Source organism: Mesoplodon mirus (assembly GCF_964341445.2).
Source record: "Mesoplodon mirus genome assembly, chromosome: 19".
NCBI classification, from domain to species: domain Eukaryota; kingdom Metazoa; phylum Chordata; class Mammalia; order Artiodactyla; family Ziphiidae; genus Mesoplodon; species Mesoplodon mirus.
The window spans coordinates 54,778,103-54,795,921 of record NC_138995.1 but is presented as its reverse complement, the minus strand read 5'-3'; the positions used below and the strand labels follow the sequence as shown (position 1 = coordinate 54,795,921).

The 17,819-nt window shown below is 48.4% G+C and overlaps 1 protein-coding gene across 1 annotated transcript; it reads right to left on the bottom strand.

The window, feature by feature from the left end:
- Nucleotides 1-1,152: 1,152 nt before the first annotated feature.
- Nucleotides 1,153-17,556, bottom strand: LOC309794801 (uncharacterized protein; the record flags this gene model as incomplete). The annotated part of the gene is made up of 9 exons (XM_082606686.1): nt 17,538-17,556; nt 12,964-13,065; nt 12,539-12,679; nt 9,640-9,783; nt 7,583-7,723; nt 5,759-5,890; nt 3,713-3,877; nt 3,309-3,455; nt 1,153-1,370 (listed from the first exon to the last, which is right to left on the bottom strand). The coding sequence occupies exons 3-9, from the start codon at nt 12,645-12,647 to the stop codon at nt 1,153-1,155; spliced, it is 1,056 nt and encodes a 351-aa protein (XP_082462812.1). The 5' UTR covers nt 12,648-12,679; nt 12,964-13,065; nt 17,538-17,556.
- Between the last annotated feature and the right edge of the window lie 263 nt (nt 17,557-17,819).

Genomic DNA, 17,819 nt, shown 5'->3' with positions numbered 1-17,819 from the left:
AGCATTGTGATCGATACATGCTTGTTAAATGAATGCTGAGTGAATTGCTTCAGTTCTCCTCCTTGGACTTTCTATTACTCTTTCAGCTGCAGGCAAATGTTCCTGGCATTCTGCCTCCTGTGGGTTCCTCGATTTTTTTTTTTTTTTTTTTTTTTTGCGGTACGCGGGCCTCTCACTGTTGTGGCCTCTCCCGTTGCGGAGCACAGGCTCCGGATGCGCAGACTCAGCGGCCATGGCTCACGTGCCTAACCGTTCCGCGGCATGTGGGATCCTCCCGGACCGGGGCATGAACCCGCGTCCCCTGCATCGGCAGGCGGACTCGCAAACACTGCACCACCAGGGAAGTCCGGTTCCTGGATTTTACCTCTCTGCTCAGTCCTTTGGATCCAGTACTTGCTCTAAAATGACGCTCATTCCAGACTGAGCATTTGATCTTATGTCCACTCTGGCTCCCAGACATTGCCCTCTGCAGGTGCCCTCAGGTCCCAGAAGCCCCAGAGGTGAGAGTAGACCACATCCAGGCCCCACTTGAGGCTGCAATGTCAGAAAAAGGAAACTCAAGAAGCTTCTCGGCATTGTGCAAGGCGTTTCATTCAGATTTGGTTGCAGCTGGGAGACTGAGCCAGACAGAAGAGGGCCCATGCGGGGGTGGAATGCGCTGCTCTAAAAGCCTGGTGGGGGAGGCGGTATTTGGTCCTCAAGCCCCAGGTTGACTGCCCAGGACTTTGCTAGACCCTGAAGAGGGAGAGAGAAAGAGGAGTTGTTGCCCAATGTTCCTGAGAAGAGATACAGCCTTAGTCTGAGGGAGTAGCCTGGTGATGGGGACCCCCTAGTTTGAGGAAGGATGCTTAGTCTTTGGGGCCCCCAATCTGAAGGAGAATGTGTAACCATGGTGGCTTCTCTTATCTGAGGAAGAAAAACAGCATCGCCTGAGGGAGGAGGTACAGCCTTTGGGGTCCTGGCGTGAAGAAAGAGGACTAGCCTTGGGGAACCTCTTAGCCTGAGGGAGGAGGCCCACCCCTGGTTTTTGACTTTCACCAGGAGCTTCCAGGCCCCCCTAGAGATGCCCTAGCAGAGGGGAGCCAGGGCGCCATCTAGCGGGACAAGCAGGCGGGCTCCGGGGAGGGGGTCGGGGGGTCCGGGTCGGATGGCTCAGGAGCGGGCCGCGGTGCCCAGGGCCACCATCAGCACAGACAGGGCAAGGCGGGGACCAGGAGCTGTGCCCGAGTGGCACTCGGAGTCCAGGACGGCGCGTTGGGTAGTGCTGCAGACCGGCGAGTGGGCCAGCCGGTGGCCGGGGAGCGTCGGGAGCCCCTGGATCTGGCACAGGTCGCGGGTGCCGCAGCCGCGCACGCTCAGGTTCCGGCCGCCTGCGGAGACGCGGGTGAGGACGGGGACGTGAGGATGCGTGCTGGGAGGTGTCCCCCTGCACGCGCGCTCCTGGCATACGCACGCCACCACTGGCACCAGCCCTGCGTCGCTGTCCCCAGATTCCGGGGGTTCCTCCAATCGAGCAGATTGCCCTGAAACTCCCTCCAGCCCCGCGGGGTCGCCTTCCTAAAAGACTTCGACACATGGGAAAGGGAACATGGGAGCCAGCCAACCTCGGAGGGAACCTCCTTTCCCAACTATTTCCTGTGTGTCCTCGGAACCATCCATATACGATATAATATGATAGGATGTGATGTATTTATATATAAATGTAAATATACCAATGTAACCAGTTTGTTGAGGACTTGATGGGAAATGCTAAAGTGAAATAGTGTTATTTTACCAACAGAAAAACACCTCACCACAACTCTTGGTTATTTTCAGGTCCTTAAGTTTTAGCCATATGTGGAAATACTTATTGTCAAGTGATATGATACCTGTGTGTATTCAAAATAATATGGGGCCAAGGTGGAGATGAAACACGATCGGCCATGAGTGGATAATTCTCGGAATTGGGTGAAGGGTACATGGGGCTTATTAAACTGTTCGCTCTTTTATTTATCTTTGAATTTTTCCATAACACAAAAGTTAAAAAGAAATGTAAGCCTCACAGCACTGTCTGTATTTGTCTCATCTTGACCTGGAGTATGCTGGAGTATCCTTCCTCAAAGAGCCATGTTTGTGAGTCTTGGTCCCACACCCACTATCATGCACACCTACCCACACATGTACACACACACATATGCATGCACACACACATCTCAATCACAAACAGCTCCCCCAGAGACCAGAACACAATCCACACCAACATGCCCAGCCTCCCTGCCCACTGTCACATCACCCCTCCCCCAGAAACACACACACACACACCCATTGTGCGCACAAACACAAGTTCCCCAGCACATCCGTTCCCTGGACGGTGATTGATTGAAGGTCTGTCCAGTCCACATAAGCCTTATACACAAATAGCAATGATGACCACTAACACTGAAAGTCATCAATTCCAAGACTCACATTCACATCCCCCAACACACACACACATTTTAACATTCCTGAATAGAGCTGTCTTCCTGTCTTCCCATCGGTAACATCTTAGATTTGCTGAAATGCCATACACAGTCCTAACTATGTCCAAGAATTAAGCTGTTCAATACAGTAGCCAGTAGCTGTATGTGGCTCTTGAGCACTTGCCATGTGGCTGGTTTGAACTAGAATGGGCTGTGAGTATAAAAGCCACACCAGATTTCAAAGACTTAGTAGGAAAAAATGAACGTAAGATATCTCATTTATGAGGTCTTATATCGTTTGCATGTTGAAATGATAACTGTTGGGTATATTGGGTTAAATAAAATATATTATTAAATTAATTTCACCTGTTACCTTTTACATAAGGCTAGTGGAAATTTTTAATTTACACATGTGAACATTGTATTTCTTTTGGACAGCACTCACCTAGAAGCTTCATGGATTATCTTATTTAATTTTCACAGCAGTCTTGTGGATAAGAGACTATAATTATCCCCTTTCTCAGATGGGGAAATTGAGGTACAGAGAAAGAAAGTCCCCTGCTCGAGGTCACCCAGCTCATAAGAGCTAGGATTTGAACCCAGGCAGCCTGGCCCCAGAGTCCTGCTTTATGCCCTCCACTCCATCACCTCTCTCATGAACTAATTTCATACTCACAAAACCCTGTGAGGTGTTCTTCCAGCATCCCCATTTATCATAGGGGGAAACTGAGGCTCAAAGAGATGACGTGGCTTGGGTCACACAGAGTCAATGATGGAGATGGACCCCCAAACCCAGGCATGCCTGTATCCAAAACCAGTGCACCCAGGCTCACTTGTGCACACGTGCACACACACATACACACACCTTACCTTCTTCAGACACCAGGTTCATCTGGACACACTCTGTCTCCCCACTGGGACACTGCATGTAGAATAAGTGGTTGCAGGGCCCTGAGTGACCCCCAGGACATGTAGGACACAAGAACTTGCTCAAGGTGCCTGAGGCCGGCAGGGTGGCTATGTAGGGGAGAGTGACAGTCAGCCGGGAGGACTCTCAGGACCTCCCAGGGCCCTTCGTGCGCTCATAGGCTGTACTACAAGGGAATGACATTAATGGGCTTTCCCACTGAACTGGGGTCAGGGTGCCTTAGGATAGCCTGGCTGGAGAATGGGTGTTGAGTGCACGCCCTCTTCAACGCAGGACAAACTCTCCTCCAAAGTCACCCCACCACCTCCTTGGCCACCCATCTGACTGCTTTCTGGTGGCAGCGTACCGAGAGGAGTGGGCTCTTGGCAGTTGCCTTGGCAACAGGTGGTGTTGATCCAGAAGCCAAAACCAATACTGTAGGTCAAGGAAAAGATGGAGTTGTCAAATGTGCAGTCCTTGGGGGCCACACAGGAGCCGTTTCTCCAGGAAACAGAGTTATTTGCACCTAAGACTGGAAAGATATGGAGGGCAGGCTCATGAGGAGAAGCAATTACCAGCCACCACCCAACTGAGCCCCCCAAATCCCTCTGGGTGCCATTGTTGGCATGCACTCTGTCTGAGATTCCCCCTCATGGACTTGATGTCATTGAGCCTCAAGACATATAATCCTCTTGAGGACACGGTGGGGGGGAAGACAGAGACGAAGTGAGAGAGTAGCATTGACATATGTACACTTCCAAATGTAATATAGTTAGCTAGTGGGAAGCAGCTGCATAGCACAGGGAGATCAGCTCGGTGCTTTGTGACCAACTAGAGGGGTGGGATAGGGAAGGTGGGAGGGAGGCTCAAGAGGGAGGGGATATGGGGATGTATGTATACATATAGCTGATTCACTTTGTTATACAGCAGCAACTAACACAACATTGTAAAGCAATTACACTCCAATAAAGATGTTTAAAAAAGAAAAAAGATGCATAGACCCCTGCCTTCTCCCCTTAGGGTTTCAATGAACAAGGTGACTCTGTACCTGCAATGTCTCCCCAACCTGTCCCTGAGTTTCACGTAGGCTTAGCCAGAAACTTCTCTAGGACCCCAGAAACGCCCAGCACTTGGTCTGGTACATTATCCTTACTATTCCTAATTATATTGCTGGAATTCCTATTTCAGCTATTCATGTGCATCTTGGAATTCATCCCAGAGAAGAGCTGGTTTCTAATTTAATTCCTCTTCCCATTTACAGAAGAGTCCAGTTTTTCCCTTTATGATGCAGATCGACAGGGAACTTTGGGGGCTCCCTGCCCAGAATGTTGCAGTAGATGCCGAGATGGCTGCAACTGTTTCTCCCATCCCACATGCTTTTTTGCAACATGACTTTACCACTCCCCCATCAAGAGGTGGAATCAATTTCTTCACCTCTTAAATCTGAACTGGCCTTGTGACTTGCTCTGATCAATAGACTGTGGCAGAAGTGACGGTGTGCCAGTTCTGGGCTTATCTCTTAAGAAGCCAGTGGTTTCCACTTTTCCCTGCTCAGAAGCCAGCCACCATACTGTAAGGAAGCTCAACTAGGCTACAGACTATGAGAGACCACATGGAGAGAGGCCTCGGAAGGTGAGAGGCTGTATTGAACATTGCAGCCTCAGTTGAGTTCCCAGCTGAGTGCAGCCACACCCCTTGGACCTCAGCCTTCACCTCTGGAGCAGAATAGCCCAGCTGAGCCTGGTCAACCCACTAGGTGGTGAGAAATAATAAATCATTGTTTTTGGTTTGGGTTTTGGTTTTTTTGGCCTTGCCGTGTGTCTTGTGGGCTCGTAGTTCCCCACCCAGGGATTGAACCCAGGTCATGGCAGTGAAAGCGCCGAGTCCTAACCCCTGGACTGCCAGGGAATTCCCAAAATCATCCTTGTTTTAAGCCATGAAGTTTTTTTTTTTTATCATTGTAGTAAAAAACACATAATATAACATTTACTTTCTTAACCACTTTTAAGTGTACAGTTCAGTACTGTTAACGATATTCACATTGTGGTATGATAGATCTCCAGAAATTTTTCATTATGCAAAACTGAAACTACCACCATTCTGCTTTCCTTTTCCATGATTTTGGCTACTGTAGCTACTTCCTGTAAATGGAATTATACACTATTTATCCTTTCTGACTGGTTAAGCCTCTACATCTTGAGCTGCTTGGTTACTCAGGAATAACTATGACAAACGTGACATCGGATTTGAAGCTCACATCCTCCACTGCAACCAGCTTCTGTCCTCCATGGCCAGGAAAGGGCTACCATGATTGGAGTCAAGGCAGCAAACACAGGAGGGCCAGGAGAGGTCTTGGGTGTCTCGGGTCCCATTGCTTCCCCTCCTGCCCAATCCTGTCCACAGGGGCACCCACCTGTGATGCCTGCTGTCTGAAGGCAGTGGTTCCTATCTTCCGTGCAGGGGAGAGAGGTGCAGTGGTGGAGGTCTGAGCAGGTGAAACAGATGGTGACCTTAGCCTTGGTATGGGTTGCCGGTACATGGGGACCTGGGGAGAGAGGAAGATGAACTGGCTGGAGGACAACGTGTGTGTGTGTGTGTGTGTGTGTGTGTATGTGTGTGTGTACATTTCTGGGCACACAGCTATATGCCTGTGACTCTGCTGCGTGGATGCACTACTGCGATGATGTAGTTTATGTGTAGGATCATGCAGGTCTGTTTCTCTGTGTGCACATGTGGTCACGTGGTTGTGTGTGCATACGTTGCACTCTGTGTGTTCTGGAATTGCCTGAGGAGGGCTGGGGATGTTTGCGTGTCCGCTTCCATGGGCCCCTGTGTGTATAGGTATCTATGTGCATGTCTGTGTTTACGTGTGTATGTAGGAGGCTGTTTGGGGGGGGCCCGTGTTTCCAGCAAGGTTTGGAGTGCTTGGATATATATGTTGGCACACAGATATGGATGTTAGTAAAGGGTTTCAGTATGTCTGTGTATATTTTATACTTTTGTATGTTTGTGTGTTTGTACCTGTCTCTTTCCCTGTCCACGTGTCTGGATCTGACAACTGATGTGTCCCTGCACAGATATGTTATATACCTGCAGGGACTGTACACACAAAAATTCCAAGTCCCATCTTCCAGTGCTTAGTAATCCTATTTTGCCCTTTTTCCCTTTCCACGTTGTAAATTTTAGCTCCCAAGTTTTCCTTTTTTTTTCTTCATCATGATCATTCATTTAATCCTCTGCTCAGTTTTGAAAAGTAAACCGCCTAGCAGCTGGTAATCCGAGAAAGTGAAGGTGAGAATGTTCCTGCTTTGCCTGCAGCTTCAGCAAACAGATCCCCTTCATCACAGAACTGTCCTTGCTGTGCGGGTTTCTAAGAAGAGCATCTTCTACATCCCTGGAGCTGACGGGATACTGCTCTGTCCAGGTTTGAAATTTTTCTCTGTTGGTCTGAAATGTCTGTAATTCTGGTCAGTTGTCTCACTTAAAAAGCTGTTGCGGGCGCTTCCCTGGTGGCGCAGTGGTTGAGAGTCCGCCTGCCGATGCTAGGGGACACAGGTTCGTGCCCCGGTCTGGGAGGATCCCACGTGCCGCAGAGCGGCTGGGCCCGTGAGCCGGCTGGGCCCGTGAGCCATGGCCGCTGAGTCTGCGCGTCCGGAGCCTGTGCTCCGCAACGGGAGAGGCCACAGCAGTGAGAGGCCCGCGTACCGCAAAAAAAAAAAAAAAAAAAAAAAAAAAGCTGTTGCCCTGGTAAATACTATCTCAATTAACATCTCTCTTTTCTGGAAGACAAAAATTATTGTCAATGTTCTTTGTTAAGCCGAAAGAAGACTATTGGCAAATCTGGCTTCTTTCACAAGCAAGGAAGTGAAGAAAAGGGGAAGACCGCTAGATTTCTTATCTAAATCGAGTTTAGATGTCTAATCTCACTTACACAACAGGATGTTCGTGTTTTGAAGTACATGCTCTTCTGTAGGTGTGTTTTGGGTGCTGGGATGTAAATGTAGATGTCTGTGGAGGTGTGGATATATGCCAATGGGATTTTCTGCTTCCAGGTGTCAGGTGGTATGAGTCTGTACGTGTGTGTGTGCGCGTGCACACGCCTATGGGTAATTGCACTCCCTGGGAGCATGATGGTAGGGGGAGGGGATACCCTGGGAACACATAGGATCGGGAAGGGCATTTGGGATCCAGAGAGGGCAGAAAGGGTAGGGTGTCAGGAAGTCAGGGTTCAAAGCACCTGGGTGGGTGGTAGGAGACACGTAGTTGCATTCAGGCTTGGTGATGAGATGAAATCCAGACGCTTCCGGGCCCAGGGTGGTGTTTGCTTGCAGGTGGCAGACCTCTGGTGTAGCACAGCCCTTCAGGATTTGGGGGCCCCCTGCAGAAACAGGGGGAAGCTTGAGGGGGAGACTCAGAGCTTGAGCCTTCCCAACTTGATGTCTGTCTTTCTCTGTCTGAAAGTTCCCAGCTCACTTGATTGTTCTTTATGATTCATTTTCAAATCTATCTGGTCATTTCTTACAACCGCTTGTTGCCTGCTCATTTGGAGGGTTCTAACTTTATTCCTTCATGTATGTCACATATAGCTGTGCTGTGTTCTGTAGCTGCTAATTATAATAGCTGAGTTCCCTGTGGACCTCTATCTGCTGTTTGTTTCTTCTGCTATCACTCATGGTGGCTTGTTTCCTTGTGCATTTCATGGGCTCTGGATTGTGAGCTCACATTTGGTTGATGTCAATCTGTGGGAGTCCTGGGGGCTTTTCCCTGGAGACAATTTGCCTTTGCTTATACTGAGAGCCAGAGGTGCTACCAACTTGGGATCATTTCAGCCTCCTTCCATGGTCCCTGGCTTATGTGGGGATTAAAGAGTCAGCTGCCCAACCATGCTGTGGACCCAAGACCTAGTCACTTAAACCAGGCTGTTACCAGCATTCACTCTCAGGGCCACTGCGCCTTTCATTTTCACTCACTGATCTCCTTCTGATTTCTGCTCACATTTTAGTTTTATTTGGGGACCCTTGGAAATTTCCCTAACTTTCCATAAGCCCCCAAAATCATGGAAAAACTTTTTTGACAGCATCTAGTTCATCTGTAAACGGTACCAAGGGGGATGGTGGTGGGAGCAATCCATCCTGGAAGTAGGCTATAAGAGGGTGTATTGTCTGCAGAGCAGTTAAAAACAGCAATAAAATGAACTGAAAGTCAATCTGCTTTTTATTATCACCATATTCCCTCATTTCTAAACACTGATGGTGATAAAATACCTCTCTCCACTGGAGTGGGCCACTCCCCCCATTTTTGCTCCTCCCACCTCCACCTTTCCAGCATGCCACTGTTTGCAGAAGGAAAACCCTTCCGAGAATCTAGTCTGCCAGGCTAGACCGCCAGGAACAGAAGCCCAGGCCACTTCTCTCTTTCACTTTGCTGCCTTCATAGTTAGTCTATTCTCTGATCAGTTTGGTTCTATTCTAAGCCTTTTGTTCAAAAAGCCTCTGCTCCAATGATCTGCAAGAAATAGTGATGATTTAAAAATACATATGCAAATTCTTTAAGACCAAGAGGTGAGGGTCTATACCTCCTCTCCATGAAATCAGATGGACTTTTGTGACCATTTCAACCAATAAAGCATGACAGAAGTGACAAGGTGTGATTTCCAAGGCTAAGTCATTAAAGACCATGCAGCTGCCACCTTGTTTGTTGGAATACTTGCTCTTGAATTCTTCAGCTGCCATGTAAAGATGGTGGCAGCCATGATGTGAGGAAGCCCAATTTGACCAACGAGGAGAAATCACACAGAGAAGCTTGGAGATTACATGGAGAGAGAAGGGGGCCAACTAGCCCAAGTTGCTGCCTTGTTTCTGCATTATTCAGTGTATTGGAGTCTCCGCCACCATACAAAAAAAAAAAACAAAACCCCAAGGCAGCCATGCTGTGAGGAAGCCCAATCTAACCAATGTGGAGAGAACACATGGAAAAGCCTGGATTCTACATGTATGAGATGCTCATCAAGCCCCTAGTTGCCCTCAGCCCTGCAGTTCTAGCTCCAGCAACCCTCTGACTGTAACTATATGAGAGACCCAGAACTGTCCAGCTGAACTTTTCCTGAATTCCCAGCCTAGAGAAACTGTAAGAGTTAGTAAAATGATTGTTGCTGTTTTAAGCCACTACGGGTGAGAGTGATTTGTTAAGTAGCGATAGATAACCAGAATATACATGCAAATAAACCTCAACACTGATTTGTGCAGGTGGGAGGGAGGCCAGCCATGCAACTGACCTCCTGAAGAGAACCCTTACCTCCACGCCATGTTCCAATGAGAGTGAAACACACAGTCTGGTCCCCGGTGCAGTTCATGACCGAAAGGGAGTCACATGGGGCCGACTTATTCCAAGAACAGTAAAAACACTTCACCCCGTTGGGCTGAGCTTCGGGTCTTGCTTCTGGTGGGAGCGGTTGTGGTGAGGGTAGGATGGGGCTGAGAGAGACCCCCTCTCAGTCCTCCTTTCCCCCTCCAGCCCTCTGTTCTTGCTGTTTCCACTCACAACAACCCAGAGCAGGACTTCCCTGGTAGTGCAGTGGTTCAGAATCCGCCTGCCAACCCAGGGCACATGGGTTCGATCCCTGGTCCAGGAATATCCCACATGCCGTGGAGCAACTAAGCCCGTGCGCCACAACGACTGAGCCTGCACTCTAGAGCCTGAAAGCCACGGCTACTGAGCCTACAAGCCGCAACTGCTGAAGCCCGCACACCTACAGCCCATGCTCCGCAACAAGGGAAGCCACCACAATGAGAAGCCCACGCACTGGAACAAAGAGTAGCCCCCGCTCACCGCAACTAGAGAAAGCCCACGCGCAGCAATGAAGACCCAACGCAGCCAAAAATTAAAAACAAAAAAACCCAGAGCATTTTCCTCCAAAGTGGGACCAGCCTGGTCTCAGACACCCTTCTGGCCCTTGAAGATTTATTCCGAGGAGCAGAGTGAACAGAACCGAAGGTGGAGCTGGCCCCACGCTGTTCATTTGTCTGACACAAACCTTCAGGCTGAATCCCAAGGCTTCTTTCATTCATCCCACAAACATTTCTTGAGCACCTACTGTGTGCCAGCCCCTGTTTTCAATACACAGCACTGACCACACAGACAGAAGCCCTCCCTCAAAGACCCCAAATTCCAAATGTGACGAAAAGGTGATCCTGTTATTTTAGGTTTTAAGATATTGTGGTGTTCTACAAAAGAGTGGTACTCCACCACCTGATTAGTTTTCAGAGTTTTCTTAGAGATCTGAAACATTTAAGAGGAAGCCATTTAAGCATGTTTTTCCTGAGTCAAAACTAAGCCACATATCAGTTTAACATGGGTTTATACTGAAACATTGGCACATATAGAAAAGTAGAGAACTGTGCTGATTAATACATGGCTGCTGTCTACACATGGCTATTAAGTAGTTAAACTGTGGCTGGTTCCCTTTGGGATGCGTCGTGAGTGTAAACACACTCTAGATTTCAGAGGCTTAGTTTGGGAAAAGAAAGTAAAATATCTCATTAATAATTTTATATTGATTATCTCCATGTTGAAGTAATAGTTTAGATATGGTGCCTTAAATAAGGTCGACTCTTAAATTAATTTCACCTGTTTCTTTGTGCTTTTGAATGTGGCTACTAGAAAGGCTTTCATTCCCTAATATGGCTCACATTGTATTTCTACAGACAGCACTGCCATCAGCGTCTACCAAGAGACAATTACTCTAGTACACCTGAAACTAACACAATATTGTAAATCAACTATAGTCCAATATAAAATAAAGATTTTTAGGGAATTCCCTGGTGGTCCAGTGGTTAGGACTCCACGCTCTCACTGCCAAGGGCCTGGGTTCAATCCCTGGTCAGGGAACTAAGATTCCACAAGCCGTGTGGTGTGGCAAAAATAAATAAATAAAATAAAATAAAATAAAAAATTTTTTTAAAGAACCAAAAAAAAAATGATCAGTAGAAGAATCTGAAAAAGAATGGATATATGTATATGTATAACTGAATCACTTTGCTGTACAGCAGAAATTAACACAACACTGTAAATCAACTATACTCCAGTATAAAATAAAAATTTAATACAAATTTAAAACTTCCTGGTAAATTGGTCTTGTTGATATGAAGTGCCCTTGTTTATTTCTAGTAACGTTTTTGCTTTCAAGCCTACTATATCTGTTATTATATAATTTCCTTTTGGTTTATATTTGCACAGTATATCTTTTCCAACTTTTTTACTTTCAACCTTTTTGTACCATTATGTTTTGTTTTTTTAATAAATTTTTAAATATTAAGAAAAAAACATCATGCTAAGAATTTTTCATACTAAAAAAATTGTAAAACAGAACAAAAAATAAAATGAAAATGATCAGTAGAAGAATCTGGAAAAGAATGGATATATGTATACATTTATTTTAAAATTTAAAAAAATTAATAATAATAAAAGAGTATTCCGAGGTAGTCCTTTCAACCTTTCTTTACACATAGGAGTTTTGTTTGATGCAGTTATACTCATAATTGGCATTTTATATGCTGAATAGCATGCCCACCTCTCAGCTTGGACTTGGCTATTTTATTTGGCTGATGTGCACAGTTTAGGAGGAGGGAAACCCCAGGTGTCTGGAAGGATGGCTAGTAGCCCTGAATGTGGAGCTGTCTCAAGTCTCCCCACCGCTATACCTGCCAAATACAAAATTCCTTCTCTGGAAAAAATAACCAGGCAACCAAAAGTGATCTTTATCACCACTCAGAGACAGGTCTGCAGTGAGCCAGCAAGGAGATGCTCATTGTCAAGGTTGAACAAGTGCAAAGTCAGCACCTAAAAATGAGCACCTCCCCTTACCCTAGACCAGAGCCCATCACCACCCATGACATTTCTGTTCTGCTTGACTATCCTTTGGGGAAGCCCCTCTCCTAAGGACAAACAAGAGTCTGGGGCTTCTCTCCAGCCCCACTGCCAATAACTGGATAAGCACAGCTACAATTTATAGAGTGCCTACTATATGCCAGCCCTGTGCTGGATGCACCCCTTGCCAAAGTTATTTCACACCCATTTTCCAGATGAGAAAACTGAGGTTCTTCCTGTCCCAGGCAGCCAGGCAGAGCCGGAAACCAAGGCCAAGTTCCCATGACACCCCACCCGGGTGTGTGACCCCCAGGTCCCGCTGACCAACCTTGTCGGGTAAGCCTGCTACAGCTGTTTTCACAACAGGCTGTGCTGATCCAGAGACTCGAGCCGTAGGTCAGGGAGTAGACATCTCTTCGGCATTCCCCAGGGGCCATGCAGGACCCATTCTTGACGTGAGTCCCATTTGCTAGCGACAGAAGTTGAGGAGGGGAAGTTAGACACCACCCCCCAAGCCCTCCCAGACCTCTGCCCCTCTGCAGCAATGCCCAGAGGTAGGTCAATCTGGGGCCTCAGCTGGTGTTGAGAGCACCCATCCCCCAACCCCCCCGCGGCAGTGAGCTGAGCTACCAGGCGAAGTTTGGAACCTTCAGTCCCAGGGTGGAAGGTCCAGACCTCTCCCCTCTGACCCCTGCCCACCCACTTTGGGTACTTTGCCCATCCTCCCTGCCCACCCCCTGGCCGATCCCCCACCCAGCTGCAACTGGCTAAACAAGCAGGAGTTCCGGGCTGGAGGACAGGTTATCTCCGTGCAGTTTCCTGGCAGAGAGCAGACTGGACACTTCTTGGAGGTCCCTGTGGAGAGAGAGAGGGGTGATCAGAACTTGTGATTTGAGAAGGAGAAAAGGGGAACAAACACACACACTCTCACGCACAATTCAAGAACAGAACTAAAGGGGAATTCCCTGGTGGTCCAGTGGTTAGGATTCGGCCCATTCACTGCCAAGGGCCTGGGTTCAATCCCTGGTTGGGGAACTAAGATCCCGCAAGCTGCTTGGCACGGCCAAAAAAGGATAATAATAAAAATAAAGAATAGAACTAAGAGCTGGGGGTGGGAGGACTGTTGGGAGAAGATGAAGGAACAGTTTCCTGGTGGTGAGTAAATGGCATTCCAGGTGGGCGAAACAGTGTGGGCAAACTTTGGGAGCTGGAATCAGCACCTCCAAGCTGGGGCTGAGGATAGTCTCCGTGTAATCTATCAGTTCACACCGTGGAACTCTTTTTCCGCAACGTTTCCCCCCTCCAAGTACAGAAGTGAACAGATACGAGTGTCATTTCCCTTCATCATTTCTCTTTATCAGCTGGGCTGAGGACAATGTCTAGTGAGTCTTCATCTTAACCCCCAAGAGGCCCCTGAGGCTCTTCCAAGAAACCTCAAGGCTCTAAGACACACAGTCTGAAAAGTTCTGACCTTGGCTCATACCTTCCTCTTACAAATGAAGAAAGTGAAGCCCGGGGTGGGGTGGTGGTGGTGGTGGTACTTAGAGTCTCACGCAGCAAGGTCCTGGCTAGGTTTTGACCACTTAATTCCCAGCCAAAGCGGGTAGAATTAGAACCAGGGGGGAGATAGGCAGACGAGGTAAAGGAATAATAATAAGTTATGAATAATAACTCACCTTCAGGCAGGGCCACTTATGACCTGATACTGTTCTAAGCTCTTAAAAAGCTCCTCAAACAAAAGAAAAATTTTTTTAAGTTGAGGATTATGTTTTATTTCGGGCATTCCTGAGGACTTAAGCCTGGGATACACCCTCTCAGATAGTTCTGAGGGACTGCTCCAGAAAGGTAGGGGAGGAGCCAGGGTATATAGGAGTTTCTGCAAAGACAAACAAAAAACCCCACAGGTAGTCGAACATCAAAAGACTACTGCTAATTAAAGAAAACCCAGGGACTTCCCTGGTGGTGCAGTGCTTAAGAATCCGCCTGCCAATGCAGGAGACACGGGTTCGAGCCCTGGTCCGGGAAGATCCCACATGCTGCGAAGCAACTAAGCCAGTGCTCCACAACTACTGAACCGCCCTCTAGAGCCTGCAAGCCACAAGTACTGAGCCCACGTACCACAACTACTGAAGCCCACGCGCCTAGAGCCCGTGCTCCGCAACTAGAGAAAGCCCGCGCTCAGCAATGAAGACCCAATGCGGCCAAAAATAAATAAATTTATTAAAACCCCCCCAAAACCCAGACATCTCAAGTTAATGAATTTAACACTTTTCTATCTCTTCAAACATATTAATTCAGTGAATGCCCCCAAGAGCCCCCTGAGGCAAAGTCATTATCACCCTCATTTCACAGATGGGGAAACTGAGGCACAGAGAGATTAAGTGGCTTGCTCAAGGTCACACAGCTAAGAAATGGCAGAGCCAGGATTTGAACCCAGGCAGCCTGGCTCCAGAACTATGCTCTCAAACACTCCCTCCAGCTGCTTCCGTTGGACAAAAAGCCAAGACACAAGAAGCAGGCACTCAGACTCCCACCACCCATGTGGCCTTGGAGCCCACCCTCTCCCTCTCTGAGGGACCACACACAATGCGTCTACCTTCTGAGGCTGCCAGCGCTCCCAGGAGCGCCAGAGGAGAGAGGAGCCAGAGCATGATCCAGGCCAGGGAGGAGGAAGCAGAACCCAGGTGCCCTGCCCTTTTATTCAAGGGCACTGGCTAGGGTGGCAGCCCTGGAAGAGGGAGAGCAAATAGGCTGGGGAGATATCGGGCCCACCTGTCATCCTGGCCACTGGGAGTGGGGGAAAGGGCTTAGGGAATGTGGAGATGGGGAAACTGAGTCCTGAGGGGCATGTAGGACAAGCTGGAGGCTACTCAGCTAAGCCAAAGAAGAATGATGGGCATGTTGTTGTTATTATTATTATTATTACTAATAGGTTTGCTGGTCATTCCATAGAGATGTTAACTCACTAGATCCTTACAATAATCCTACAAGCTGTCACCAGTAACCCCAGGAAGCATAATCAAAATATTTGAGCATTAGTCAGTATAGGCCAGACTATGCAGCAGTAACAATTCGGGCCCGTTACTAGAGCAATGTCCCGGTGCCCTCCACTGACCTGGTGTTTCCCTTTTAGTTAGTAGAACCTGGGGATGTCTGGGAGGACCCAGACATGCCATAGGTTAGGAGGCAACCAGGGTCTTGGGGGAGCGGATTTTTACCAACCAAATCTGGAGGTATCTCAATATTTTTACAACTGGTACAGTTGAAATCAGCCCTGAGTTTCCATATCTAACAGAGAAGGAAACTAAGGCTCGGAGCAGTCCAGGGCCTAGTCCAAGGCCACAAAGTGAGGACATTGGCACAACCAGGATTTGAAGGCAGGCCCCACTGAAATAACCATTGGGTTTCACCAAGAGGGGAGAGGGAAGACAGCTCCCTTCCTCTGGATGAGGCTTGCATTGCTCTCTTGCCCCGCATCTGCTGGGCAGCCTTGATTTGCTCATCTGTTCAATGGGAATAAGGTCCATCTCAACCACCCACGAAGGGCCTTCCAGCCCCGATGCTTGGAATGTCTCTTCACGAGCTTTGAGTCCCCCCACCACTGGCCTCTCCTTTGCGGAGTAACCCTGGGGCTATCCCTTCCCTTGTTTGGGGCCTTGTGTTGAACACTGAGATCCTTTTCTTTCGATTCTGGATTTTTTTTTTTAATTTTTGGCTGCGTTGTGTCTTCGTTGTTGCACGCGGGCTTTCTCTAGTTGCGGTGAGTAGGGGCTACTCTTCGTTGTGGTGCGCGGGCTTCTCGTTGCAGTGGCTTGTCTTGTTGCAGAGCAGGGGCTCTAGGTGCACAGGCTTCAGTAGTTGCAGCACGTGGGCTCAGTAGTTGTGGCGCATGGGCTTAGTTGCTCCGCGGCATGTGGGATCTTCCCGGACCAGGGCTCGAACCCGTGTCTCCTGCATTGGCAGGCGGATTCTTAACCACTGCACCACCAGGGAAGTCCCAAGCCCTATGATTTTAATTTAGAATTGTTAATCCTCAATGGACAGTTCCATTCTTCTGCAAACTCAGTCTCTGACCTCAGAGGTTAGGTCAGGGATCCCTGCCCCACCCACAGGATCCATATTAGATCTTAGGAGACCACAGCTTGGCTGGCACTTCCCAGAAAGGAAACAAGTTAGGTCATCAGGCCTCCACCAGTCCCTAAGCAGATAAGGTGAGTGATATGTCACTGCCCTGGTGACATTAAACTGGCATCAAGCCAGGGCCTTCAGTAAGCACTCCATAAATGTTGGCTACTCTACTGTTGAGGTGATTTATACTAGTGATGCTCAGGCTTCAAGGAAACCACACACCCATGCAGAGGCAGATGAGCACTGCGGAATCAGAAGGCCTGGATTCAAGTTCCAGTTCTGTTGCTTCAAGCTGGGTGGTCTTGGACATTTCACCCCCCTGAGTCTCAGTTTCCTCATTTGTCAAAGAGGGCAAATAGGAAGACCTACATCACAGGGCTGCTGTGAGGATAAAATGAACTGATGCAGCAGAGAAGGGCACTGAGAACAATAGATGCTCCATATCATCAGCATCATCTTATCATCATCTCATTATCATCATCATCATCATCATTTAGCTGCGGGCATGGCAAGGCTGGGGTTGGCCTACCCCCTTGGCTGAGACAAGAGAGCCCAGCTGAGAGAAACGACCGATCCAAGGTCACTCCGCAGGACTGTCAGGCTTCCCAGACTCTGGGGAAGGGCCCTCAATCAGGGCGTACAGTCAAGGAGCTCTCTCTGGAAGGTGCCAGTCCTAAGGGAGAAAAACAGGAGCCTGGAGGTGGCTCTTCCTGACAGGATGCTGCAGCAGGGACAAGTTTGGGGAGGAGGCCCACCTCCTTCCCAGGTGGATCTTGAGCCCCTTGCTCCAGGAGCAGTGGGAAGAAACAGTCCCCAGGGAGCCTAGAGTCCAGGAGGAGGGAGCGGCTCCTGGTGCTTCGAGACTAGCAGCCACTCTCCTCAAAGGTTAGCTGATAACTCAGGCTGGGTACACAGGCCATGAGCTGCACAAACACGAGGCTTTCAGGGTAAAGAGTGTGAGGGGCAGGGCGGGAGGGGTGGATGTTTCCCTGCCCTTAATTAGAAAGCTGGAGGTGAGGGGACATCAGAGCAGTTCGCTAATGCATGTCCAAGCAAATATGGGCACGTGCACACCCCCCTTTTATGTACAAACAACAGGATATGACACACACTGCTCTGCCCCTAGGTTTTTCCACCTGACAATCATGTAACCTGAATTACATAGTCTCCTCTTTCTTTTTTCCATTGGATAATTGTACCTCTTGTACTGTTTGGTGAGTTCCCATCACTCGGTATTGCAAACGATGCTGCCGTGAAAGAAGAACACAGGTACTGAGTTCCCAGAAGTGGTTAAGTGGTTTTGCAACATCAAAAAAGTTTTCTACATTTGTAATTGTGAGAGCAATTGCAAAATGACCGTCCACGGGGTTTACCAATTTACACTCCCACCAGCAGTGGGGGAGTGTCCGTTTCCCCACAGACTGGCCAGTTCTGTGTAGCATCCAACTGTTTTATTGTTGCCAGTCCGTAGGTGAAGGCAT